General features: G+C 44.6%; 1 protein-coding gene and 1 long non-coding RNA gene across 3 annotated transcripts; one reads left to right on the top strand and one right to left on the bottom strand.

Annotated features, from left to right (window-relative positions):
* The first annotated feature begins 28 nt into the window (after positions 1-28).
* On the top strand, positions 29-10,135 carry LOC124849710. Its single transcript, XR_007030153.1, has 3 exons — positions 29-714; positions 848-850; positions 10,124-10,135. It is a non-coding gene; the product is annotated as an uncharacterized LOC124849710 (long non-coding RNA).
* On the bottom strand, positions 4,240-26,820 carry fam102aa (family with sequence similarity 102 member Aa). 2 transcript variants are annotated; one of them, XM_035639223.2, is made up of 12 exons: positions 26,691-26,820; positions 26,248-26,558; positions 14,367-14,487; positions 13,802-13,831; positions 11,540-11,656; positions 10,574-10,620; positions 9,811-9,968; positions 9,061-9,171; positions 8,176-8,347; positions 7,972-8,093; positions 7,327-7,396; positions 4,240-6,905 (listed from the first exon to the last, which is right to left on the bottom strand). In XM_035639223.2, the coding sequence occupies exons 2-12, from the start codon at positions 26,388-26,390 to the stop codon at positions 6,860-6,862; spliced, it is 1,137 nt and encodes a 378-aa protein (XP_035495116.1). In that variant the 5' UTR covers positions 26,391-26,558; positions 26,691-26,820; the 3' UTR covers positions 4,240-6,859. The 2 variants fall into 2 exon arrangements, with proteins under 2 accessions (XP_035495116.1, XP_047185022.1); XM_047329066.1 differs by lacking the exon at positions 26,691-26,820 and adding an exon at positions 21,453-21,696 and having other exon boundaries at positions 26,248-26,385.
* Positions 26,821-27,460: the final 640 nt, after the last annotated feature.

Genomic DNA, 27,460 nt, shown 5'->3' with positions numbered 1-27,460 from the left:
GTCTGTCAAGGATTATTAAAATGTCATTATCAAACCTTTATGACGAAGAAATGTAATTGAGGCTTAATATTTTTAATTTCAGCATAAACTTAAACAAAAAAGAAAAAGAAAACACAAATACAACCAAATATATACAGAACTTGAATTAAGAAAATAAAGCATCATTTATTTGACGTAAAATTTTAAACATTAATGCACATCTTCTTTTCTGCATTGTTTAATTCTGAACAATAAAAGATTTCATATCGCAGACACCGATATACGTCAGTGACGGATATTATCGGTCTGGTTCTAGTTAAAAGTTCTGACGGGGCATTTTTAAAAGTAACGTGACGTCGCCTTTGCTTTGAATTTGCTCGTGATTCATGTGACATCATGACATGACCTCATCTCGTCTCTCAGCAGCACCGATGATATCGATGATTCGCCGTTCGAGGGGAGGTTTTTCAGATCGACTTCTTTTTTTTTTGTGGATAATTATGAATAAATCCTGCGTACGTGTCTGTGAAGTCCAACTTTTTTCTGGATCACGTTTCCCACATCGTTTGGGATCAGACCTGTCAGGTCTGAAAGCCTGAGGGATTTTTCCTTGTACCTCCTCGCCGTCGCGTCCCAGAAGCAACTCGTGAGTTTTTGCGAGCGTTGCTAAACCAAACTGACCCCAATCCTGACATTGACCAGCAGCAACGCGCTTCATACTTTTAGCTTAGTCCCGTTTCCCCTTTTGACCCCTGACAGGCCAAAGAAACTCCCCGCAGCGATGCAGATAATAATAATAAGATAATATTTATTAACTTGGCGAAAGAATCAGCTGAAGATTCCCGCCCAGGAGACGAATGTATTGTAGTTTGTCGTGGTGTCAGATGATTGGACCCGTTCGTCAGTTGAACCTCGGGGCGACGCTGAGCATCGATCAACCACACAGGAAGCTTTTATTCTGAAAATCCTTTATTTTTACAAGCACAGGTGATGTATGTAACTTACATACAAACTGTAGTAGTCAAAGTCCAATGTCTCTGTGCATTTTTGATAAAACTACTGCCGCACTTCTTTTCTTTTCTTTTGATCCGTTACCAAATTCCAAATTTGTCTAAAATTTTGAAACATTGAAACATCATCGTTATCGTTTGGGTTTTTGTTTTACGGCTCAAGTATCAAGATGAATGATCACAGGGGGTAATCTGTTTAATTTTCATTATCGATTAATCCGTCGATTATTTTCTGGATCAGTCGTCTGGTTCATAAAATGGTGAAAAACGTCGACCGTGTTTCACAAAACTCTCAACATGATGTTTTGTTTTGTTCATCTTCAGTTCACTGTCACAGACGAGCAAAGAAACCAGAGCAGGTTCACATTGAAGAAGCAGAAATCAGAGAATTCAGATTTTTTTTAACTACTAGAACCGATTAATCGATTATCAAATTAGTTTGCGATTCATTCAGATTAACTGTTGCAGCCCTGGCGCCCTGCGACCCCTCAGCTTTACAACCTGAGCTCAGATCAAATGACTGGATCCACTTTTGCTTTGGATCGTCGCGGCACTTCCCTCCTGAATCACCTTTTCTTTCAGCTCTTTGTACAAACGGCCTGTAAAGGGATGAAACCCGTCTCTGACGACAGGGAACGTGCCGTCGTCCACGTGACTCGCACGTCATCCACGCAGTTCTTCTTCGACTGTGACGTCGTAGTGGACATCATACATGTCTGTCACACTCTTGTTTCTGAGCTGCAGGACGTTTTCGGTCTCTTCGTTCAGTGTCACCGAGCTCCGGAGAGGAGAGGATACAAAATGTTCCCGGTTTTAAAAAGCAGTTTTGTCTCGATGGCTTTTACTTCATGAGGATTACTTTTGGTTTTTCCCAGATGCCTTTCACACTGTGTTTCTCCAACACACACACGCACTCGCACACGCACACGCACACACACACACGCACCATCCGATCTCATGCGACCATCTCTACCTGTGAAACAAATCGACATGTTCAGTTTTGTGGAGCGAAAAAACCTCACGACCTCAACAACGTGCCTCGTTTGTACAGTTCCTCCGACAGCAGCACTGCCCCGCGAGACGCTCAGAGATTAACGCAGCTCCGCCATCCCTCCATCATCCCTCCATCCATCCCTCCATCATCCCTCCATCCCTCCATCCCTCCATCCATCCCTCCATCATCCATCCATCCCTCCATCCATCCCTCCATCCATCCCTCCATCATCCCTCCACCCATCCCTCCATCCATCCCTCCATCCATCCCTCCATCATCCCTCCATCCCTCCTTCTCTTTTGAGGAGTCGTTGCTCGCGTGTTTGTGCTTTTCTTGCCGTGTTTTTCCCGCAGGATTAATCGCCACAACCGCCATCGCATGTGATCTTCTGAATGTAAACATCCTGTAAACATTCCTCCACCGTTCCCGTTTCGCAGCTCTGTGGTCGTTACACGAGGTTGCCGAGAGTCTCGCCGGCGGTCGCCGGGACAAACTGTGCACACGTGTTTTTCCTCCCAGTGTATTAACCCGTTAATAATAAACACGACGGCAAATAACTCTGATACAAACTGAGATAATGTACAAGCTGACACGAGTTGAGGATATTTTCTAGAGCCCGACCGATATTTGGGATAACAAGATTCCCGATGTCGATACATCGGCCGATATACATATATATTCAAATCTGTCAATGACTCCTAAGACGTCGTTATCAAACCTTCATGACATAGATGTACTTGAGGCTCGATATTGTAGTTTTAACCAGAAACTATCATAAATTACTATAAATTGCAAATACAAATACAACCAAATGAACAGAACATTTATTTGACATAAAATGTAAATATAAATACACATTTAAAATATCAGTCGGGCTCTAAACATATCCGATATATAGGTCGGGCTCTAATATTTTCTCTACATCTTGACCACAGGTTAATACACTGATTGATTTTCACAAATGAGACTTTTATAGAACAATATTTGGTTTGCAAAGAGGAAAGGCTAAAGAAAAAAAGAGATATTCCTTTGTTTCCTCCAAAATTTGAACTTGGTTAATAAGGCAATCTGTTCATTTTAAGAGTGAGAGGAGTAAGGAAATGTCAGGCGCTTATTTCTGGAATTTCTGTCCTCTGAGAATATTCCTAGAAATATTTTAAAAATTATTGTTATTTGTTTTTTTTAAAGTTGCTTCAACTTTCGTCAACTTCCAGCGAGCTGGTTTTATTCATGTGTAGTGAAGTGAAACTGGGTGATGACGACGCCACTCGGCCACCAGCAGTCGCCAACACAAAGGTGCTACGTTACGTCTCCAGAGGATCTGAACCCGTGAGTCTGGAGCATCAGACACGGGAGGTCGTTTTTGTTCTGTTTGCATCGTGTGTTTGACAATTTCATGTCAGAGAGTCTGGGAAACTGCACAGACGCAGAGTTACTGTTCTCGAGCGCTGGAGACTTTGTATGTTTTCTCTTGACGAAAGAAAAGTAATAAGAAGTACAGACGCTTTTTAACGTTTCTGCCGAGAGTCGCCGCTGCACGTTGCAGTTTGAGAGAAGTTTCATCATCAGACGAATAAAGTGGCTGTTTTTTTTGGGAGTTGCCCTTTAACAACTTCACCCTCCTCCCAGAGAACTGGATCACTGTACATCACGATGTACGTGAATATACATGAATAAAGAGATTTAAACTCTGTGAAAGTTGTTCAGTCATTTTTCTTTTTACCAAAACTGCACATTAAATATACTTTTTATTTCAATCATAATGTTCAAGAACTGTTATCCCTTTAATTTGTATGCCTACATTTAAAAATGACACTGTCATCCACACATTTATAAAAGGTTTACTGTAATAAAAATGTAATTTCCTTGGCACTTCAATTAAGAATTACAAAGTTTACATAGCAAAGGCAAATTAAATCAAATAACTAGATCAGGCAATAAGATATATATATACTGTATATATACGATGTTTTCAGTATCGGAAATCCCCCAAAAAGGGGCGGGGTTTATACCACGACGTGAAGAGAAGCGATGCTTTTGTAAACAACCAAGATTTTTGACTAAAAGGTACCAGATATTTTCATATTTATATTTCACATGACTCATCTGCGTCCGTTGGCAACGGCCTCCTGGAAATGGAAAATGAACCGAGAGGTTCCAGACTAATGCTCATTTCCGTCTGGGACCAGACTGAGGAAGTGACACTTCATCATGTCACACGATCACTGAGGATTAAAAACAAGACACAGACACAAATTTAAGATTAGATTTTTTTAAATTTTTATTATTATTATTATTTAGAAGTCATTTCTGCAGAAAAATAAACGATCGCAGTAGCTATGTGGTGACTGGAGGAAACAATTCCAATTCAATGATCTAACAAAATTTAAGGATATAGCTTTGTTATAGTAGAATAATTTGTTAGATGTACTAAAAGAAAGAAAAAGCTCCAGGAGGCGAGTTGTGTGCGTAGCTTATTACCAAACCTCCAGACGGAAATAAAGAAATAAAAATATATATAAATAAATGCTTTTAAACGAAAACTAAAGGCTGCGGTGACGCAAAATATAAGTATATACGATCAGTGGTTCATCCCCAAACTGTGAGAACAACGAACAACGTGACGTGTGAACAAAACAGACTCGTGAGAAGACAAAGTGATGAAAACAACGTGACATGAGGAAGAAAAGAACGTCCACGCGGAGAAAGAAGAAGATTTCAAAAAAAATTATTAAAAAGCGGGAAAACTTTCCAAAGGATCATTTGGAAGCTAAAGTTACAAAAATCAATCAGCAGTTATTTTCATGGTCGATTGATTATTTTGTTGAGCACAAATGCCGAACTTGAGCCTGATCCAGGTTTTTGGTGGAAAAATTGTTTAAAAAACGGCTTCAATCGAGAGACGAGAAAAAAAATTCCACATTTTTCTTTTGCAAATTTGGGAAAGTTTTAAAAATTCGGTAGAAGATAAAAAATCCTTCTGCTTCTGTCTCGAGTTGGACAAAACTTAAAAAAACAGAAAAATAAAATAAAATAAAATAAAATAAAATAAAACAAAACAAAACAAAACAAAACAAAACAAAACAAAATAAAATAAAATAAAATAAAATAAAATAAAATAAAATAAAATAAAATAAAATCAAATCAAATCAAATCAAATCAAATCAAATCAAATCAAATCAAATCAAATAAAGCATCAACCAGCCGGCTGGTCGTGGACGTTACGATCGTCGTCTGTAAAACAAAACCAGTCTGACTTTAAAGTAAACATCCTTGTAAACACAGGAGAGAGGGGGAGACAGTTGCTCCTCCACCAGGGGGCAGCACAGACCTCTTACAGTCACCCCCTCCTCCTCATTCCACACACAACGGTTTGTACCACAGGACCAGAGATTCTCAGCGAGCGAAGAGACGAATCAGACGAATCCGTGATCGAGCGCCTGGCGGATGAGAAACTATGACAAAACACAAACAGGAAACGACGACACGTTCCTCTCGTCACCGTCACCAGCACCACGTCGTCGTCATGGTGCTTTAGGCTCATTCAGGAGAAAGTTCACAGACAGGCACAGAGTGGTTGTCATGGCAACGCCCCCCGATCAACGGGCAACGGCAACAAATAACAATAATAATAATCATCTAAAGTGAATCAGAGCGGATCAGCGGTTTTTAACAAACTCTCATGTTCAGCGGTTTTTGAACCATTGTTTTAGAAGTTTGGAAACTTTTTTTCCTAATGAATCAAATCTGGAATGAAAGTTAACGTTTAACTGGAAGTGAAAAAAATGTTTATGTCACAGACACAAACTTCAAAAGAAAAGAAAAAAATTCAACTGAACCAGCAGTGAAACTGTGACGCGAAGAAAAACAGGATTTCACGAACATGAAAAAAAACGACCTGTTGGTTTTTCACACTGTAAAAAGTTTTACACTGTAACACTAGAGGGATAAATCAAGTTTATAATAAATTGAAAACCATAATCATCCATACGTCCCCCTGTGCATCACGAAGGGAACTTCAGACAGTATTTATAGCAGTTGGGAATTTTTGTCCGTCTGTAACTAAGTTTTAATATAGTTTTGATATCTCAGTTTTCCACAGACGGTCTCTGAGACTTCAAATCTTTAAAAAAAACAAGATTCATTTGAGCCCAAACTGAGACTGTGACTCGTCTCCAGAGTTCAACTTGAACTTAAAGTCGCAGAGAAATGTGAAGTAAATAAAAGCAAAAGAGAAAAGAGACTCCGCTGCAGTGTAAACTGACACGAGCTCCATGCAGGCACTTCCTGTTCCGCGCTCTGTCCCGTTCCCTATCAGACACTAAATCCTGAACAGGTTTTTTTTTTTCCGTCTGGGGAGATTTCTGCACGAGGGAGTGAGACAGATACAGTGGAGATCTAGACGGAAATAAACATCAACTAACACGTGCTCCAGGTTCCTTCAGTGTGTTGACGTGTGTTCACGTGACCAGATTAAACGCAGAAGAAGAAACAAAAATAATCTTTCTGTCACGTGAGAAACGCGTCGATCTTCCTTCCTCTGGATGACGGAGGTCATTCGTAGTGTGAGCACGAGGCCTCAGTTCCAGCAGCGACACACGGGGACACGTGGATGATTCTGGCGTCAAGATTAAATCTACAGTGTGAATCTCCTGAACAACTCTGCAACACAATGCTTTTGTGTTTCGTGGCATTTTCGGCACATTTCACATAAAGTGCAAACTGACGAGGCTTCTTCGTCCCGACACGGCGTCCGGACTCCAGAACCAGCTGAGCCGACGCTCCGGGAGAGAAACCGGCGAAGACGAGGCGAGGCCACCCACAGGCCGACGGACACGTGGCCCCTGTGGCCCCTGTGGCCCCCGGGCCGCTCGGTTCAGTGGCTCTCGATGACCACGGGCTCGTAGCCGCCTGCGGACACCCTGCGGACGGGGGGACGGACGGGGGGACGGACGGGGGGACGGAGGGGAATCGGGTTATTTTGCGGCCGTGGTTTACAAGCGGTCAAACACAGAAAATGAGGAAGCGACAACGTTTCAAGAGTCACCAGACAGAAGTACAGTAAAAAGTACAGTTGTAAGAAGTTAGCACCTGTAACTCGTAGCTTTTCCTTTAATAACAATAATACATTTCATCTATAGAGCACTTTTCATTTTCCTTTATTCACCGCACCTTTTAAACTCCGGCACCACAAATTAAAACGTTTCTCTGACTCACAACTGACAATCTGCAGACGGGTTAATAGTGAAAGAGAAATAAAAAAAGGGTAAAAGCAGAAGAGAGCGACTCGCAGACAGGAAGGAGACGACCGCGAGGGGGAAGCGAGAAGAGAAACTGTCTCACCTGTTCCCGAGCCTGATGCCGCTGAGCGCCGTGGTTCCGTCTCTGTTCACGAACAGACGCAGGTTACTGTCTGAAGAGCGGAGGAACAACGCGTTAACAACCGCCAGCGGAAACCAGACGACCACATCATCATCAGTAATGAGAGGCCACGAGAAGCAGAGCGAGAGGAGAAGCTTCAGGCAGAAGCTCGCGGTTAAAGAAGGAGATTTTATGCAAAAAAAGGATAATTTAACAGTTATTCTGATGGTTGATTACTTATTTAACAAAAGCCAAACATTAGCCTGATCCAGGTTTTGGAATCGGTCGGACAGAAGAAAAAAAAAGGCATCGTGCTTTTTAGCTCAAATCAAGAGATGGAAAATAGTTTTTACACATTTTTCTTTTACAAATATGGAAAGTTTAAAAATTCTGTGGAAGATTAAAAATCCTTCTGCTTCCGTCTCGAGTTGTAAGAGTTGGTCGAAACAGAAAACTAAAAAATAAAGAAGCATCAACCAGCCGGCTGGTTGCCGACGTAACGATGCTGATGCTGACGTAACCATGCCGACATAACGATTTGTCGTCTGCTCGTCGTTCGTCAGACATCGCGTGACCTTTTTAAACTCATCATCCTGCAGCAGGAGTTCTTCCTCCCTCCTCACGCACCTTCAGTGTTGTTGACGTCCGCAAAGTTTTGGCTCTGGACAATTTTCTCCACGATGTCGTCGGCGTCCATGCGAGTGTCGTTGACCCAGGACGGGTGAGTCTCCACCGAGTCCTGCTTCCTCCTGACACGCGCAGAACAAGAGTCAGAACAGAAGAACAACACCATCCCAATCCTAAAGGGGGAACTGACGAAATGGGTCGTACCTGGGGGGCCTGTTAGGGGGAAGGACCGGCCGCGGGGGTCGGGGCGGTCTCTCCGGACGTCCGGCCTCCTTGTCGCCCTCCGGGCCCCCGGAGGCGCTGCTTCCTGTGGAGGTGTTCCTGCGGTGCGTGAGGTCCGACAGGCTGGAGGAGCAGGAGTGTTCAGTGCTGTAGCCTGAAGGACACACAGACCGGAAGGAAATACTGAAAATACAAATGTGTGTTTTCTAATTTAAACATTTTGGAGGCCATTTTGAAAGTTAGCTGGTCGTTTCGGGGCGAAAGAGAGAGATTAGTTGAACTAATTGAACTTGCTTCATGTGGATACGATCTTAATATAAAGGCTCCGACAGTTTCCTGATCATTTTCTAGAAAGACAGTTGATGTCAAACTGTAAATTCGTTTGAAGGTTCCGAGGGAGGAAGTCATTTCCTACTTATTATGAAGAAAATTGGACCATTTATAATTAAAGATCAATAATTGTTATTTACTGTACTGATATAATCCTGTACTCTTCACTTATACTCTTCCTGTTGTCTTTCTTTTCTTTCTTTCCCTTTTTTGTTTTGTTCTTTTTGTTCATGTCTTGAATATAACATTTTGGAAAACTGAAAATAAAATTCTAAAAAATAAAATTTTAAAAAGTGATAAGGAAAATTTATATTAACATGCAAGAATTAAAATTCGATAACTCAACAAAAAAGAACAAAAAATTAAGTTATAAGAAAATTTCTAATGACAAATTATTATGTATTACATGAATTGACCCCTTTTTTGGAGGAAAATCCACGAGAATTAGGATTAGAATATTACATGGCCCATAAAATTTGAGCATTTATAATTTCACTTTTCTGGAATATAAAAGAAAAAGGTTGCATGAAACTGTACCTGAGATTCTGCTGTGCTGACTCGCATAGCTGGAGTTACGGGAGTGACCGGACTGGAAGGCGTCAGCTGACCCGGACTGGTTCTGGTTCTGGTCCGATTCATCCAGGAGACCTGAAGGCAACGAGAGAGGAGAAACCACGGTAACGAGCTCATCTGGATTTAATTTGAGCTACAATTTACAACTTTCTTCTGCAGGATTCGTCTTCGAGTTGCACGACAACGAGCTGCAGCGTCTCGCTCCGGTGACCTCGTCTGCTCACCAATGTTTCTTCGTCATGAAACTTTTAAAAACGACGTTAACGACTTTGTTGTCCTCACGTGTTCAAGTTGTTTGAATCCGCCTCCTGATCCAGAAGAACGAGCTCAGCGTATCAAGTTTTATCAGCTCGTTTTCCATCTGAGGACTTTTTTTTTTTTTACAAAGTCTCCCCAGAAAGTTTTGGCCGAGGACGTGAAACATCTGGGGAGTCGACAGATTTATCAGCTTTTCATCTCAAGGTTTTTTCCGACGTCTCTTTACTGGTATTTATTTTAATCTTACATAACAAGTTTCTAACTAACAACAGGTCAAATGATTTAAAACATGTTTTGAAGTTTATTAGTTCTGAGACGATAAGGCCGAGTGTTTGATCTGTTCTCTGTCTGAACTCCAGATGTTTTACTGTATATGGAATATTCTGTTTGGGATTCATTCCACATTCTATTGATTCTAAACAGCAGCGAATCAAACGGCCATGACGAGAGTTGGACCTGAGCTGACGATGGAGGGTCGGTGCTTGGCGGAGGACCGGCCCAGGGAAACCCCCCCTCCAGTGGTCCCGGGCTCGGCCGTCCCCTCCCCCTTGCAGTCCAGCTGCAGGGTGTGTTCTCGTCCTGGGATGGAGATGGACTTCGCTGTGCTGGGAGGCCTGAAGGGAAAAAAACAACAACAACACAACTTTATCCGTGTGGAACAGATTGAAACGAATCCCGAGCTGCAGCTTTCTGCTCTGACCCTCGGATCAACTCAGAAAAGATTCGTGTTGTCGACCGGGAGTGAACCGAGTCGCCGCGGCAACAAGAGCACAAAGATTATACATCGGAGATCATACGTGACTAACACGCTTTGGTTAAAAGGTTGTAAAAAATACCAAGTCGTTAACAAATACATGGTGATTGACATGGAATTGTCAAAACTTGGGACATAATTATTAGAAAAACTACAAACATTGGAATGTATCATTTGTGTAGTTTCATTTACAGAACGGAATTCTAGTCATATTGATTCCATGTACAGGGAATCTGAAGTTTATCACTTTGGGAATATACATTTTCAATCTAGACCAGTTTTGAGTTTTTTTAGATTAATTTAGGAGAGAGGAAAAAAGGACAAAACACAGGACGCAAAAGTGACACAAGACAAGTGTTTTTAAAAAAGTTACGTTAGAAAACCTGTAGAAGAAAGAAGTTTCTATGATTCTAGAAATGGCGTGACAGACAGAAAGTCCAGAATCTAGATTTGAACTATACTCACGTTTTGAAACACGGATCTCCAGACAGGAGGGTCATCCCGATGATCACCTGTCAGAAACAAAAATCAATATTACTAAAATGTTGATAAACTTTCATCTCTGAATCTTTTACATCAGAAAGTCAAATATAATCAACAACTCTGGTTTGATTCAGACCCAGTTATCATATGTATCTCAGATTTTACATCGCGTTGGTGAAACTGTTTCCTCCTCGTTCATTTTTTGTGTAGCATCATATTCTTTCCCCTTCCTTGTTTCCTTTCCTGTGCACCCGACTTCATCAACTCACCGTGTTCTATCAAATCAGTATTTCTATCCTCGAAAGATTAGAAAAATTCCAAAGCTACAGAACCTACTCGTCGCGACCGACTTCACTCAATCAACACGAGCAGTTCTATGCCGTGGTCTCTGGGGGGCGCCGCAGAGTTCCTGAACTCATCAGTGAGTGAACCAGACGCTCTTTCACCCACAGTGTTTCAGTGGTAATTGATTAACATTGATTTTTTTACAACCTCGACTGATCTGCAGATCGTTTTTTCTGGATCAATCAGTTAATTCTCTGGTCCATGAAACGTCTTTCTTGGACCACGTCCCGTCCTTCAATTAGGTTTATTGGAAATCTGTCGAGCAGTTGTTGTTTTTTTGGCGCAACCCTGCTGACGAATACACAAACGCAAACTCCTTAGCGACGGTAATAAAACTGCAAAGACAAAGACAACTGATCATCAGCCCTTTTCCACTTCTGACTGCGCTCGTGCGGGAGTGGAAGCGATCAATGAAAAAGGTCAAGTGTCAAAGGTCGAAGTGTCAGAGTTAATGATCGAGCTGCCTTCAGGCCCTCGGGAATTTACGACACATTCAAACTCTTGTTTGTGCCACGAAGGCGTAGGAAGAAAAAATCTCAAACTGAGCTCCACTCGTCCTCGAACGTAGTATTTCTCGGGGTCGCTCGATGCCCCGCTCCTCACCTTCAGTATGGAGTTGTCCTGCCGCGTGTTCTTGGTGTCGTATCCCTCCAGCAGGCAGCAGCGCACGGTGGAGCCGGAGCCGGCGAACTCCGCCATGTTGAGGTCTGTGAAGCCCAGCTGAGGAGGACGGGCGAGGAGACGTTCAGTTATTTCTGGACTCACGCCTTTAACTTTCTGGCGAGGACACAGATCCATGTCCACACCCATCAATTAGCCCACCCCAAGGAAGCTTTTGAAGAGTTAGTGTATGGAAAAGCCACACGTCGATCTGAACAAGACGCAGGGAGAGGAACCTGTACTTTTAAAGTGGGTGGCGGGTCTTTAAATTACATTTGACATTTTTACAACAGAGCGACGCCGAGTGAGCAGGTGAACAGTCGGAAAAGGGTTTTGTGGTGATTTAACTTGAAGAGCAGAACGCTCTCCAATGTTGGGGACGACTCCTCCGACTCCTCCGACTCCTCCGACTAATGAAATGACTCTTTCATTAAATAAAAACATAAAGAATAAAACCAGAAGCCTCACAACCTTGTTGGAAAATAATGAATCTGACCATAACCTGGGAGGAATCTTTGTGCGTATGAATGTAATTCACCTAGAGTATCTCCAGAACATCCAGGGGTCTGAGCACGATTCCTGGAACTACATTGTCCACATTCGATCCGGTTCATTTTGGTTTTGTGCAGCAATTTACGGAGCGCACGGAAGGATTTTTTTAATGACAAACTGTTGTTGGGGTCTGTGAATCGTTCCAGTGTCAAATGTGAAGTTGTTTCCATGAGAGTTCTTTCAAGAAGCTGCGACCAGCGACACAAAGACCAAACAAACAGGCACCGGTCTGTAACAATGAGGAAGGGAGAGACACACGGACACATGCAGACAATCTGTGTCGGGGTTTGGACCACAAACCACAATTTCATGAACCAATAAATTTCGAAAAACAGCGTATTTTCGTTTGTGAGTCACATCGCTCAGAGGAGCGGGTGGCGACGAGGCGATGCCAGGATTTCTTCTTCTGGGAGAACGTCAGGGTCAAAGTAGTAGGAGCTGCATTCGTGTCCCTCCAGAGTATCACGTGTCATTCCAAGTTTCAGGCAATTCAATACTTGAATTCATGTTAAATTGCAATTTGTAATTCGAATTGTGATCTTTGATTTTTTTTCGGAAACCTCCCATAACCTATATTCCTTTATCAAACTTTAGTTTCGTCTGCTTCCCGTTAACACAGGCACACGCATGCCCAATGTACATGAATGGTCACGTGATACATATGTTTTCACGTGTGTGTTATGCTGCGTTCACACTAAACGTGAAGCGAATTTTCGCGTTGGCCATCGAGTCCTTTTCTATTTACTCGCGCGCGTTAACCCCGGCCGGGTTGCTATTTGTATCGTCGGCATGAAGAAGGAAAGGGCAGGAAGTGATCGAGGAAGTTGGACATTAGCTAGCTAGCTAGCTAGTTAGCCCCAGTTAGCACAACCGCTTTATGAAGTTAGACGCTAGCTAGCTAGTTAGCCCCAGTTAGCACAACAGCTTTAAGACGTATGATACTAGCTAGCCCCAGTTTGCGTAACCGCTTTAGGAAGTTGGACGCTAGCTAGCTAGTTAGCCCCAGTTAACACAACAGCTTTAGGACGTTGTACTTTGCGCAACCGCTTTAGGAAGTTGGACGCTAGCTAACTAGTTAGTACAACCGCTTTGTGTGGCTTTGCAAAATTTGGCATCGCGTGAGTTTTGTGTAAACTGCCTTCGTCTGACCTGCCTTTTGTGTTGCTGTTCTAAATTAAATTTGCAGCTCTCTCAAGAGAAACATTCCCATTCTTCGTTCTCCGGGGGTTTCCCTTTCTTTAAGGGGGGGGGCTTCTGTTTTCATAGGTGTTGTCATTAAGGAAACCGACTTCTAAGGAGGGAAGTGGAGGTAAATTTAGCTTAAAAAAGGAAATCTAAATGGAGAACGGGTGGAAACAAGAGGAAGCGGCGGTTCCTGTTGGACAACAACGTCCACACGGGAGCAACAAGAGTTTATCTTCCAGAGGAGTTTGACCTTCAGGAGAGTTGAGACGTGACTCGTCGACCGGGAGACGTTACGGGCAGAGAGGTGTTGGCAGGATGTTTTTGCAGACTACCACGTTTTTGGATTTGTGTTTGTGTCGGGCCGTTGGCCGGTTCTGTGAAAAATGCTAATATTTACATGACACGACAGGAAGAGTCACGAAACTCACATGAGGCCGTTTCTAGGTTTGAGGGGTTGGAGACACTTACCTTCGTGTACGCTTTTCCTCCTTTGAGTTCCTGCAGGGAAAACAGGAAGACAGTAATGAAACCCAGTGATTCCCCAACTGATCGCACTTTATATTAGAGAGGCCTCCAGTTTCCTTTTATTTATGGTTATTTATGATAAAGTTTATGGTTGAACTTACATTTCTTTGTCATAAAGGTTTGATAACGACATCTTACTTATAGGAATTATATCAGCCAATGTGTCGGTATCGGAAATCTTGTACTCCCCAATATCGATATCTGCCCCCAAAAAAACCATATCGGTTGGACTCGAACTACAATTATAGGTGGACACGAATCAAGTTCCATAAAAGCTATTCTTGGTCTCCTTGTAGAAAATAGATTAGAAATAGAAAATAATGGACTTGATGGCGTCCATCCATAGTTTCTGAGACTAAAAGAAAAGATGAGTGGAGTTTATTTTTGATGGACGAGAATTATGACTATGACTCTTTGGTAAACTCTTCACAACAAGTACAACAATTCCAAAACCCACAGAACTCAAAGTTCTCACTCAACACGCGAGTGGTTTTCTACTCATTTGTACCTTCCGGACCGACACTCGGCACACGGAGGGATCCAGGACGCCGGTGTGAGGGTTGGCGCTCATCTTGGACACGAACGTGAACCTCTTCCTCCAGCGAACGCAGTTCTCGCGAACCTCCTGTCTGGAAGAAGAAGAAGAAGTAGAAAAAACAAGAACACATAAATCTCTGTGATAAACAACATTCTGCTTTCTCGTGCTTCCAATGAATTATTCACCATGAAATGGATTTTTCCATTTTCTCCTGACTACTTCCAGACTTTAATCAAATGGATCATATGAATCATTTTGTTCTATGACCTCAGACAATAACCGACAGTGACGTTGAAAACGTTTTTTTAGGAACTATGAACTTCCCCGAAACTTTGTCAAGACTTGGCATCTTCTAAACTTTTGATCCGCTACAGTCTCTCTCCCGACTTCAGAACAACACATTTTTTCTGGCTATGTCATCGCAGCCTCGTGACTCGAGTCCACTGGGGATCAAATTTATCAGAAGCCAACGCTGAGAAAACATGTCGAGAGAAACTTTTTTCCAAAACTAAACTAGAAAGGAGCTGATTCACTCAGTTCCTGACTCCTGGTAGTTTTTGGATTTGGTTCTTTCAGTAATTCCGCAGGTGGACGGCGCGTCAGAGCTCCTCCTGACGGCCGGTTGGTCTCTCAGGAGTTTCCACTCCGACGAGGAAACAAGAGGACAATGGTCTTCTGAGAAAACACTGGCTGAACGTGTCAGTGGAAAAAGCTTAAGTCTCCACACATCCTGGTGACCGGGTCGGGAACGCAAGCGGCGAGCGGCTCGCTGATCTGTTTGTTTGTCACCGAAAACAAAAGCTGATGTGAACGGCAGCTCCACAGATTCCACACGGATGTAGGGACGTGCAAGAATGTGGATTTGAGTTGTACAGAACTAAAAATACTTCTGTACAGCTTAACTATTTTGCCAGAACAAGATTTCCCTTCTGAGTGTCTGCAGCCCGACATGTCACCAATAAAGTCTATAAAACACTTGTTGTTCGGAGCTGAAACAACAAGTCAGTTGATCCATTATTCAAGTAACAAGTGGACTGAGAAAAAATAACATTCAATTATTTCGATCCTCAAGCAGAAATGTCAAACAGTCCCCTCGTGTCTGGAGGATTTCATATTATGAGATCATTGTCTACATTGTTTTGGGGTTTGTAGTATCAATAATTTTGTGATAAAATTCAATATTCATGCACTGTTTGAAAAAAGTGACTAATATTCGATCTTAGAATTAAGACCCACTTGGTCTCATCTGAGCGACGACAGACCAAAAACAGATCTAGAAATTACAGATTAAGTTCTTGTTTGTTTTTTAAATATATATAATTATTCTGACTACAGTAGCTGTTGAGATATTTCAGCGGAGGCCGACACTGAGTAAACCTACTGTAGTTAATTATAAATGCCTCTGGTGCTAAATACAGGGAGTTCTCCAAAAAACAAACCAGTCAGAATGTTTAAAGTTGAACTAAAAAAAAGAAGCCACGTACCAATTACAGAGAAAAACGAAGGTTGGTCGTCTTCGTTATTTCTAAAATACGAGAATCCACATTTTCTGCGAATGACCATAATTTCGTCGACCAAATGTTTTGAGTACAGTTAAAGAAGCAGAAGTCTGTTTCTTTAAAACAGACTTATAATATATATATATATATATATATATATATAGCAGTTTTAAGGGTTTTTGTTGCAGACAGAAGCTGCAAATTACACGCACGCACGCGCACACGCACACGCAACGCACACGCACACACACACACACACACGCACACACACACAGCTCTTATCAGCCCCCCCCCCCTCCTGGTTCTCCAGTGTGTAATGTGCGAACGTTCCCAAAACCACATTCCTCGGCCCAGATGGCTTTTGTTCAGGCTCCATGGAAACGTCTCGCTGCTCAACTCCACCGACGCTCGGCCAGCAGCAGCGAGGAGGAGGAGACGCTCGCACCGACACAACACTCTCTCTCTCCCTTTCAGCCTCCGACGTTTTTATAAACCGTCCGCCGTTTGCTTTCAATCTCGCCTGCGACCTTCTGCACCTCCTCTCGCTCGCGCTCCTTTTCTATTCTCGCAGTTCGTTTTTTCCTCCTCTGTTCATCCAAACTCCGACTTCGGTGATAAAAACCACTGTCACCGCTTCGAGTCGGATCTGAACCAGATCGAACGTCTGAGAGGCTGGAAGCCTTCATACGACCAGTATCTAATATATCGTAGGCCGGGGTCAGACAGGATAACGCCTGCAGAGGAAAACCAAACACAAAGAGCGTCATTGTGCGGCTCCTCTTCCTCGTCCCGATCGTTTCATCACAGTCTTACAGTTGAAACCGAATCTGTCATTTCAAAACAGACAACCGCTTTGTCCCTCAACCAAACATCATTTTTTCCGACGGCGGAAAATTAAAAAAAAACGCAAATAAGACCCGAGGTTTCCTACATGCTGAAGACGGAAGCTCAGGACGACGTCTGCATCTGTCACCAAACTGTTAATAACATCGGAAAACATTCTCCACGCGAGAGGACGAGGAACATAACAGAGATCATGAATAAAACTAAAAGTCTCCAGACAGACAGATCTCTCCCTCCAGCGCTGCGGGTAATTATATTAACTTTTCGTTCTGTGAGAGCAAAAGTGGATCGGGGTCAAATTCCTACATCGTCGCAAATTAAGAGTAAAGAGGACGAGAGTCGGAGGAAAAATGTGATGGAACCAAATGACTTTATTAAATCCAGGCTCGGGAACTAAGGAAACTCCAGAGAAGCAAAGACTGGAGCGAGCAGAGGAAGAAGAAATGAGAGTTCTAATCAGAGAGAGGAAGAAAAGGATATGAAGAGTTATTCAGATTATTCTATGTGGAGCGAGAGAGATTCAGTTGAGTTAACAGTTCGCTGTGGGCGACACACTGAACCCCGTAATAATTCATGACCAGTACTTCTTTGCATTTGTAAATGAAGTAGGCTGAAAAATAAGAAATGAGCAGTTCCTGTTTGCCATGGTACCACTGGGTGGACAGAACCAATACATTACCTTGATGCTGAAGAAAACTTTAAAGCTACAGTGTGTAAATATTTAGAAGAACTTATTCACAGAAATTTAATATATTGTCCATAACTCTGTGTTCATATAAGAGTTAAATATAGTTCCATGAGGTGGACCGACCTCCGTGTGAGTCTCCATGTTTCTACGTCCTGTTGAATACGGTTGTTGAACTAAACGCTCCAGAACACGTCGCGTTCACGTTGAATTTTCAGACGCTGCTGGAACCAGGAGATGGAATCAGCGGTGCGCCGCCATAAAGTGTCCCCTGTCGCCCGCTCGGTTGGTTGCGGTTTGTAACTTTACCACCAGATGGCGCCAGAAAATTTCCCAACTGGGGCTTTAAAAAGTATGATCAAGTTCTGAAGTGTCCTATATTACTCTGACTTCTCTGGGGGATTATGGAACGATAATTTGTGACGCAGCTACGTTGAAGTCAGAAAACGTTCTCCCTCCTCCAACACTGCCACCAGGACGCAGATATGAAGTAAATGAAGAAATGAAACTCCTGCAAACAAGATTTTAAAAACTGAAAGCATTTTGGTCTCTTCTGGGAATTTAAGTCATTGCTTTCGGACTCTTCTCAGATTTCTCCTCCAGCTGCTAAAAGTTACAGGAACTGGAATCAGATTTTGTTTCTGACCTTCTCCCTGCTGCCAGAAACTATTTCGACCGGGCAATAAGACGACGACGACGACGGCGTGTGAACGAAACTCTGTCAAGTAACGGAGCCCGTTTGTAAAAAGTCCAGGTCGGAAAATGGAACCGACACGAAGCAAACGCAGCAGAATAAAGTTCAGCAGCAGGATTCAGACTGAAGCTTGTGACCCTCGGAGTCAGCTGACGGACCAAATGTAAATACGAAGGCCCTGAGTGGAGTCGCCCCCCCCCCCCACAACCAGCATGTGATGACTCAACATGTCAGCAATGCAGCGGCACAGGATCCTTATCTCCCATCCTGGCTGCGCGGCTCGTCGCAGCAGCAGCAACACAAACAGACCCCAGGTCGGGTCGCACCGAGGTCCCGGACAAACAGGCCCGAGCGCAGAGTGCTGAGGAAGCACACGGATCCTGCAGGGGGGGGGGGTGGGTGACGTCAGGACGGAGTGATCCTGCAGCCGGAGAGGTCACAGGGTCGATCCTGGCTGTCGCCGACACCTTCAAGCAACGGCGTGGTTCCGTCCTGTATACGGTGGTTTTGTCCACGAATTTCACACGCCGGGGACGGTGGAAGTGTCACGCGGAGTAAAACAGTGACACAACAACGCGTCTGTGGCACGAGAGGAGATGTGACACTGTCTTGTCAAAATACCCCCCCCCCCCCGGATTATCTCATCGCGGTGACGTCACCGCAGAGATCTCAGCCGGGGCTGAAGGGGAGGAGGAGACGGGTCAGTGACCGCAGAGCAGGAAGAGGAAAATACAAACACATCATTAGGTGACGCATCTGTAGTTTGTTACCACGTGAAATAGTGAATAGCTCCAATGACAAGAGCTGAAGGCGTTGTACTTAAAAACTGGCGACCAGTCAGTGACACAATAAAATACAAAGATTAAATCTTGCAAACTGCTTAAAACTTCTCAACTAGTCTGTTCGAATTAGGACAAACTCGCCGAAATACATTTAAATGTCGTTGCTTCGTCGCAAAGCGAACGCTGGAACCAAATGACGCTGTGATGACGACGCTGCTGTCATCTCTCATGAAGTTATTCATCTCTGAGGTTCACGAGTTCACTCCCGACCGTGAATGCAACATCTCCAACATCTCGAGGATGGAATTTCATCTTCGCCTTGTGCCAAGTTGAAAAACTCTGATACAGAGAAGAAGCTCTGACAATCACAGAGAAGAGGGAGTTCATCTTGATACCAGAGGAACCAGGTCCCACACACACACACACACACACACACACACACACACACACACACACACACACACACACACACACACACACACACACACACACACACACACACACACACACACACACACACACACACACACACACACACACACACACACACACACACACACACACACACACACACACACACACTCCTCCCCTCACATCCCACCAAAACGCCAACGGTTCGGAAAAGGGAGATGAAAACAGGAAACAGCTGTCGGGAATCCGCTCGTCGCCCCCGGCCGATTCTCTAACTCTTCCCCCCACAAGCTCGCTCCTCTCTGGGCTTCTTCTTCCTTCCTTCCCTTCTCCTTCGCCTTCGCCCCTTCCCCTCCTCTCGGCTCACCAGGGTTCTGGTCGCTCTTCACTAATTTACTATTTTTTGATTGGATGGTTCTGTGCAGGTCCGTTGGGACGGTGGTACAGGCGAGCGGTGCTCGTCGGAGGACCGGTTGGATTTTCTCAAAAGCCAGATTTATTCTTTCTGCAGCCACGGGAGTCCGAGCGATGCTCGTTTCATCACCTGCCCACGGCCACATGTCCACAGTGAAGACGAGCCGGCGCCGCCGCCATCTTCGTCATCTTTCACATTCTCTTGTGGAGTGTTACCTCCCAACACTCAGCAGAAGAACAAGGATCACTTCAAAGATTCAACAAGGCCATTTACAACAAGTCAGACCAAGTCAAGTGCTGGTGACGGCCGACGCCAGTCAGGAAGCTTTGCCAACTCCACCCAACAGTTCCTGGTTCTCCTGCGGGTCCGGAGAACCACATCCTGAAAGCCTGAAAGGCGACTGACGATTATTTTCAGTATCGATTAATCTGACGATTATTTTCTCGATTACTCGTTAAGTCGCCTGGTTCATAAAATGGTGAAAAATGTTGATCGTGTTTCACAAAACCAACAAGATGATGCCTTGTTTTGTCCACGCACCAAATATATTCATTTCACTGTCACAGAGGAGCAAAGAAACCAGAAAAAATTTACATTTAAGAAGTTGAAATTAGAAGATTTTGACTTTTTGAACCGATTAATCGATGATCAAGATAGTTGCTGATTAATTTAGTAGTGGATTACTAATCGATTAACTGTTGCAGCTCTAGTCTCTTTTGACCCGGTGATATCCATGACACTACACTATGCATTTGTATATACATGGGAAAATATGGTGTGTGTGTGTGTGTGTGTGTGTGTGTGTGTGTGTGTGTGTGTGTGTGTGTGTGTGTGTGTGTGTGTGCGTGTGTGTGGGTGGGTGTGCGTGTATGTGTGTGTGTGTGTGTGTGTGTGTGTGTGTGTGTGTGTGTGTGTGTGTGTGTGTGTGTGTGTGTGTGTGTGTGTGTGTTTTCGTGTGCGTGCTGCTGCAATGCTAAGGTTAACTCATTAACGGAACAGGAAATGATCACAATCTGTCCACGTTGCCACATCAGAATGCAACATCTCCGTGTTTCAAACAGAACTTCAACATCCACCTCTCTGAACTCCACCTCCTCCCAGTTCCTCTCCACCCCGGTGTCCTCAGCCTCCAACATTCCTGTTTAAATACCTTTAAACACAGAAATCCCCTCCGCCTCTCGCCCTTGGCAGCGTCTACAAGAAGCGTTTCATGGGGTTTGTTGTGGTTGTGTCTTCACACGGTTCATAACTGTAGCTTCATGCAGACAGACGGGGTTCTGGGAATGTCAGGAGTTATAAAAAAGCACGAGCTGAATGTCCAATAAAAACTATAAACCTTAAGAACGAGCTGATAACAAAGAGCTGAAATCGTCCTTCTCTGCCGACTAAGGACGGAGACCCTCTGGTGTCTAAAGCTGCAACGCAGTGAACGAAACACACGCGATCCATCAGCGAATGTGACGGGATGTTCTGTGAAGATGGACGGAGGCGGCGCCCACACGGCGTCTCAACCTTTTCTGCACCTGCCGTTCATCTCGATGTCCTGGTACGAAAGTCAGATAAGCTGCGAGTGGAATTTTTTATAAACACAATGAATCAATCAGACAAGTTTGGAAAAAGGGGGGAACATTCCCGTCCCAGACCTGTGCTCCATGAATGCAGGACAGCTGGAGAGAAGTATTAAATCATTGAGTTCAATGGAGTTCTTCACCAAAAATAAGTCTTACCTACTTTAAAATAAAAAAACACCAAATCAAGACGATGCCTCGACAGTCCAGGGACACAGTGCGCCATGTAGCCTCGCAGGATAGACCGTCCCAGTTCCTTCTTCCCGGTCTACGACGTCCACGGCAACCGCCAGAGGCCGAATCGTCGGTCTGGTCCACGGGCAGCTCGTCCGCGCGCATCGCTAGCTCGTTGGCTTCATCACTTTGGCGTGCACGGAGAATCTCGGGATGGGATTTCGTTGCTCTGCAATGAAAAGGACGAATTTGTCGGCCGCGTTTGAAAGAGCCCGAAGCCGGATTCATGCCCGACGCATTTGGCCAATAGCGCGCGCCACCTGTGACGTCGCCGCAGCGCCGGCCGATGCTTTTTGCTCTCGCTTCAGGCCGCACCTGTCACAGCACAGTCTTCTCCTCTACGAAAGGTGTCGCTGCTGAACAAAAGACGGCCTACACCGCTGGAATCGCGTCAGGAAGGAGGAGGAGGAGGGCGCCACGCACCCTGGGAGGGGCGTCAGAAAAAGAGACGCAAACAACACCAAGGGCCGATGCGTCAAGTGAATCCAGCTTGAGAAATGGGACCAGCCCGGCGGTGCAACTGTGGCACAGTCGTGGAATGCAGCCTCCGAAGGATGCGGCCGCCGAATCGGGCCACAACTACGCTCACTGCACTACGTAAAAAGGCTCAGACAATGAGAGTGCAAACGGCGACAGGACGCCAAATAACAGACACCATCAGCCTGGCAACATACGTCATTAGATCGAATAGCTCGACGTGGATCATCCTCACTTGCGTGGAGGTGATTTGGGGGAAAAAGACGACGTAAATGTGCAAAAAACTATGTCGGGAAATGGATGGAACGACGGCTCGGCAACCAACTGGTTTCACCATCTACGAACTCATGACCACGCAGAGGATGAAGAATGTGAAAAGCTCTGGGAGTCCGACCCAGCCGAGGTACCGGAACATTCAACACACTCTGCAAACTTCAGTGGAATCGCTCCAGAGTGCCTAACGACAAGAAAAGGAACAAGACGGTTGTCAAACTTTTATCACTCGTCTCGATCTTCCCTGTCAACGCAGCACAGCCCTTCAGCTGTAACAGGATCACAGCAATGTTCCATGTTACATCACACAAACTGTAAAAAAAAAAAAAGAAGTTCAGCCCCGAGGAAAAAAGCACAAAGGTCGTCTGTCTCTGTGGCGACGGCCGCCACCGAGTCGGTTACATCACCAACAACAACAACAACAACAACAAAGAGACAACCTGCCTCTGAATCAGATTCTTCTGTTCATATCACTCGTCAATCATTTTGTCCCTTTACAAGCTGAAAGAAAAGGGACAAAGATTTGCTTCTCAAAACTTGAGACGTCGCTGCTTTTTTCTCTTTTAGCATCTCTGGACATAAACAGGAGACATTTGAAGACGCTGTCGGAGAATCGTCCTTGAGAACTTGGTGAACGCAACTGAAGCACAGAGCGACCTTCTTCTTTCTGTTGTTATCATCATCATGACGCGAGTATTTTTGCCCAAAATGATCCTGCGACCAAACCCAGAGACTCGGTGCAGGAATTGTATTTTCCAGATGATGTTTTCTGACTGACACTGTGTCGGTCAGCGACTTGGACACAGTCACACATTCGCAGCACGTGATCATCTCTCTGGTTCCAGACAGACTCCGGTACAAGTGGACCAGGACGACGACGACACAAAGACCGGGTTTGTCAGATCTGAACTCTGATCGGTGGGAGCCTCCCTGCGCCCGTCGCCTCCTCCTCTGAGAGGAGCCTTGTTTTCAGCCACAGAGATGATAACTGAGATGGGAGGGAGGGGGGGGGGGGGGGGCTGTTATATAACCTCCAGGGAGGAGAACGTCCCCCGAGAGCCCAGAGAACATCGGGCATTGCTAGGGACAGGAGCCTCGGGCGGGGGGCGGGGGGGTGGGGGGGGGGACCAGTCAGTTTGTTATTTCTCAGCAGAACAAACCTTTTCAAGAAGCTGTGATGAACCAGAGCTGCAACAGTTAAACGATTGGTAATCGACTTCTAAATTAATCGCCAACTATTTTGATAATCCGATCAAGTGGTGTTTATGTAATATTTAATAATACATAGTAATATTTTCTGGTTTCTTTGCTCCTCTGTGACAGCAAACTGAATATCTTTGGCGTGAGGACAAAACAAAACATCATATTGGTGGTTTGGGGAAACACGGTCGACATCTATTATCCTTTTATGGCTTTTTATGGACCAAACAACTAATTGCATAAATCGTTAAAATAATCGACAGATCAATCGGGAATGATAATAATCGTTAGTTGCTGAGTTCTTTGCATCAGGACACGACAAGGGGTCAAAGGTTAAAAAAAATGAAAATTTAAATGAATATTTCACCAGCAGGAGTTTGAGACCTGGGATCTCATGATGCCGTTGAGTCGCTAATTCCTTTTTTTAATGGACTAAACAATGAATGAAAAATAAAATAATAATGATGTTCAGACTCTGAACTTCTCTGATCCACCCGAGTGTTTCCTGCTCCGCCCGGCGTGTTCTACTCTTCTTTCAGAAGAGGAAGATGAAGAGGACACATTCTCCCACGTACACGAGCCGTCAGCTCTGAGCTTCAACAGGCTCTGGACGCGAGGCGCAGACTGGAAAAAGACTCGGTGGTGGGGGTTCCATTACAAGGTTTTTACTCCTGTTTTTAAGGTCGGCGTCCGTAGAGAGCAGCGGCAGCAGCGAGGCTCCGTGCTTCAGTTTGTTTAAAGAGAAGGAGCATAAATAAGAATGTCATAATAACCAGCTGACGGTCAGACGGTCTCCAGATTGCGTCGCCGTGTCCCGACGTTCCCCCTCGACAGCGTTGAACCCTCCTGGAACAGACATCTGAAGTGAACTCTCTCAAGGCCCAACCAATCACAGACGAGGAGACGGAGAGGAGATGAGAGTGTCCTCGACGTTCACCAAAGGTCAAGGGAGGAAAGTCTGGAGCTGCGTGACGCGAGCACGGAGATAAGAAGAAGAAGGAGGAGAAGGAGAAGAAGAAGAAGAAGAAGGAGAAGAAGGAGGAGGAGAAGGAGAAGAAGGAGGAGGAGAAGAAGAAGAAGAAGAAGGAGAAGAAGAAGAAGAAGGAGAAGAAGGAGCAGAAGAAGAAGAAGAAGAAGAAGGAGAAGAAGGAGGAGGAGAAGAAGGAGCAGAAGAAGAAGAAGAAGAAGAAGAAGAAGAAGAAGAAGGAGAAGAAGGAGGAGGAGAAGAAGAAGAAGAAGAAGAAGAGGAAGAAGAAGGAGAAGAAGAAGAAGAAGGAGCAGAAGAAGAAGAAGAAGAAGAAGAAGGAGAAGAAGGAGCAGAAGAAGAAGAAGAAGAAGGCCAGAAGCCGACAGAAGCCATGGTCACACGTCAGTAGACAATCGTGGTTTTGGATCGTTGGCTGGTTTAAAGAGCGTTGGTTGGGTTCGGTCCGGTCGTTCCGTCTGAGCTGCCGGACGCAGATTCACCGTGAGGCAACACCCAGCGTTTAAATCTGACTCACAGTCAAAGACGCCCGAGCCGAGAGGCTGGCGCCACCAGAAAGGCCTGCAGTACTTTCAGTGCAACAAAACAGCAAAAGCTTCAAAAAGCACCAGAGAAATAACAAACGGTTTCATGAGAAGATGCAACAGCAAAGCATTTGGTCCGTTCTAGCCATTTTAGATATGATAGAACCCCCCAAAAGAAATCCTTTATATTCTCTGCAGAAGTACAAGAATTAACAACATTTGATTAATCACGTAGTCGATCTGAAGATAATTAATCCACATTTATCATTTCAGCTCCTTTTAAAAATGTCCACAAAAATGCAGGTCTTTGCTTCTCGGATGTGAGAAATTGATTTTTTTTTGTTGTTGTTATGCAGCGTCTCTGAGCACTGGACCGGTGGAGAACGAAGCAACCTTTTCCAGATGTCACTGTGGATTCTGGAGAAGTATGAAAGGACATCACTCGCTGATGTTTCATTTACTCCATTAGTAATAATCACCGGCTGTAACCTTACAGCAGAGTAGCAGCTTCAAAACAGAGGCCAATAAAAATCGACCTATCGGTGTCCGATAACATCGGTCGGCTCTAGTTTTAGAGATATTATCATCCAACCCATTTGAGCCCTTAAATGTGCGTGTATGATTACATTTCACGTAGAATTGACATTTGTTGAAAGTTCAAGTTATTTGGTCGTATATTTGCATTTTCAATGTATAGTTATTTATGATAAAGCTCATGGTAAAACTAAATATCAAAGCCTCAACTACACGTCTTTATCATGTAGGTTTGATAATGACATTTTTGGAATCATTGACGGATTTTTAAAATATATATATATAAACACAGTGTGTCTTCTTTTAAATACTACTGCTGTCTTCTTTGGCTGGGTTTCGGCTGATATATATATACCATATCGGCCGATGTATCGGTATCGGGAATCTTTTCCTCCCAAATATCGATATCGGTCGGGATCTACTTAAAAAACGCGCTACAATGACCCGTGACTTCTCAGACTCCACGACTTGAAACCTTTCTTTAAACTAAAGTGAGAACAACGAAGAGAAACGAACAAGAGACAAGTTAAGAAGTCAGAAACGGGTCGGTCCCGGTGTCTCGTCTCGTCCCGGGCCGGTCCCGGGGTCTCGTCCCGGTGTCTCGTCCCGGGCCGGTCCCGGGGTCTCGTCCCGGGCCGGGCCGGTCCCGGTGTCTCGTCCCGGGCCGGTCCCGGGGTCTCGTCCCGGGCCGGTCCCGGTCCCGGGGTCTCGTCCCGGTGTCTCGTACCTGGACGAAGAGGCGACGAAGTCCCCGTCGAGCAGCCGCAGTTTGCAGAACAGAACCCCGTTGACGAAGGGAACCGCGCTCAGCTCCTCCAGCGTCAGATGCGTCTGGAACTTGAATTTCTTCTTCTTGGCGAAGAACGCCATTGTTCCTCCCGCATAGAGGAGCAACCCGCCGGAACCAACGGACGCGGCCGACGCGACGACGGGACGAACTTTTTCTTATGGGTCGAGTCGTCCGGTGGGAATGAAACGTGTCCGGTGACGAAGCTTTATTCTAGTCCCCGCGTCTTCGAGGTGATTCAGCACCCAAATCTGGAACAGAGAATAAAACATAAATCACGGAGTTGTCCGTTACATGCCGCGAGGAGCGCACGTGGAGCGGGTGTGAGCGCGTGCAGATTTAAAATAAATAAATAAATAAAGTGTTTAAAGATCATGTTTTACCTGGAGACATTTCGGGTCCTGAGAGTTTTCTGTCCTCTTCGGTTCAACAACATCGTCCAGTGACGGAGAGAAAAGACGCTTCACGTCTCTTGAGAGGAGGGGGCGGGGCTTGGAGGGGACACCGCGTCAAGCCGGCCGGCGAGTTCGGCGGGTCACTTCCGGTTGGCGCCTTTCCGAATAAAAAGCCCCAAATCCTTACAACAAATTCAAAGTCAATTTATAGAATGGAATATGATAGAAGCCCCTTTATTGTCATTGCACATGTAAAACTGTACAACGAAGTTTTTAAAACTTTTTTTTTCCTACTGGTGCATTTGCACAGCAAACATACTTATATTGTTTTTTTTTCAGTTGCAGATTTGATGTTTTCAGATTCAGATCTTATGTTTTTCAGTGTCGAATAAAATGTTCACATTTATTCTCTTTATTCTATTTTCACTTTCAGGTCAGGATTTTTTTCAGTTCAGACTCTTGGCCCTTATGTGTAAATAATGTAAATATAACTGTAGGTAAGAGGGTGCATTACAGCGTAATTCATAACGAAATAATAATAGTAATTTAGAGCAAAATCGTAGGAATTATTGTAACTATTTAAATTTTGCTACAAATATAGTTTTAACTTGTCTGTCTTTTCACCCAACATCCGGTCATTGACTAACTCACCCTCGCCGACTTGACGCAGCTTTGTGGACCAGCTCACTGCCAGTCACATCGCAGCCCTCTGCGGTGAAACAGGGACGCGACGTGGCCACAGCCTGAACTGCAGCTGA

Source organism: Scophthalmus maximus, chromosome 19, assembly GCF_022379125.1.
Source record: "Scophthalmus maximus strain ysfricsl-2021 chromosome 19, ASM2237912v1, whole genome shotgun sequence".
Classification (NCBI taxonomy): domain Eukaryota; kingdom Metazoa; phylum Chordata; class Actinopteri; order Pleuronectiformes; family Scophthalmidae; genus Scophthalmus; species Scophthalmus maximus.
The sequence above is the reverse complement of the archived record's forward strand: the minus strand, read 5'-3'. Positions and strand labels throughout refer to the sequence as shown.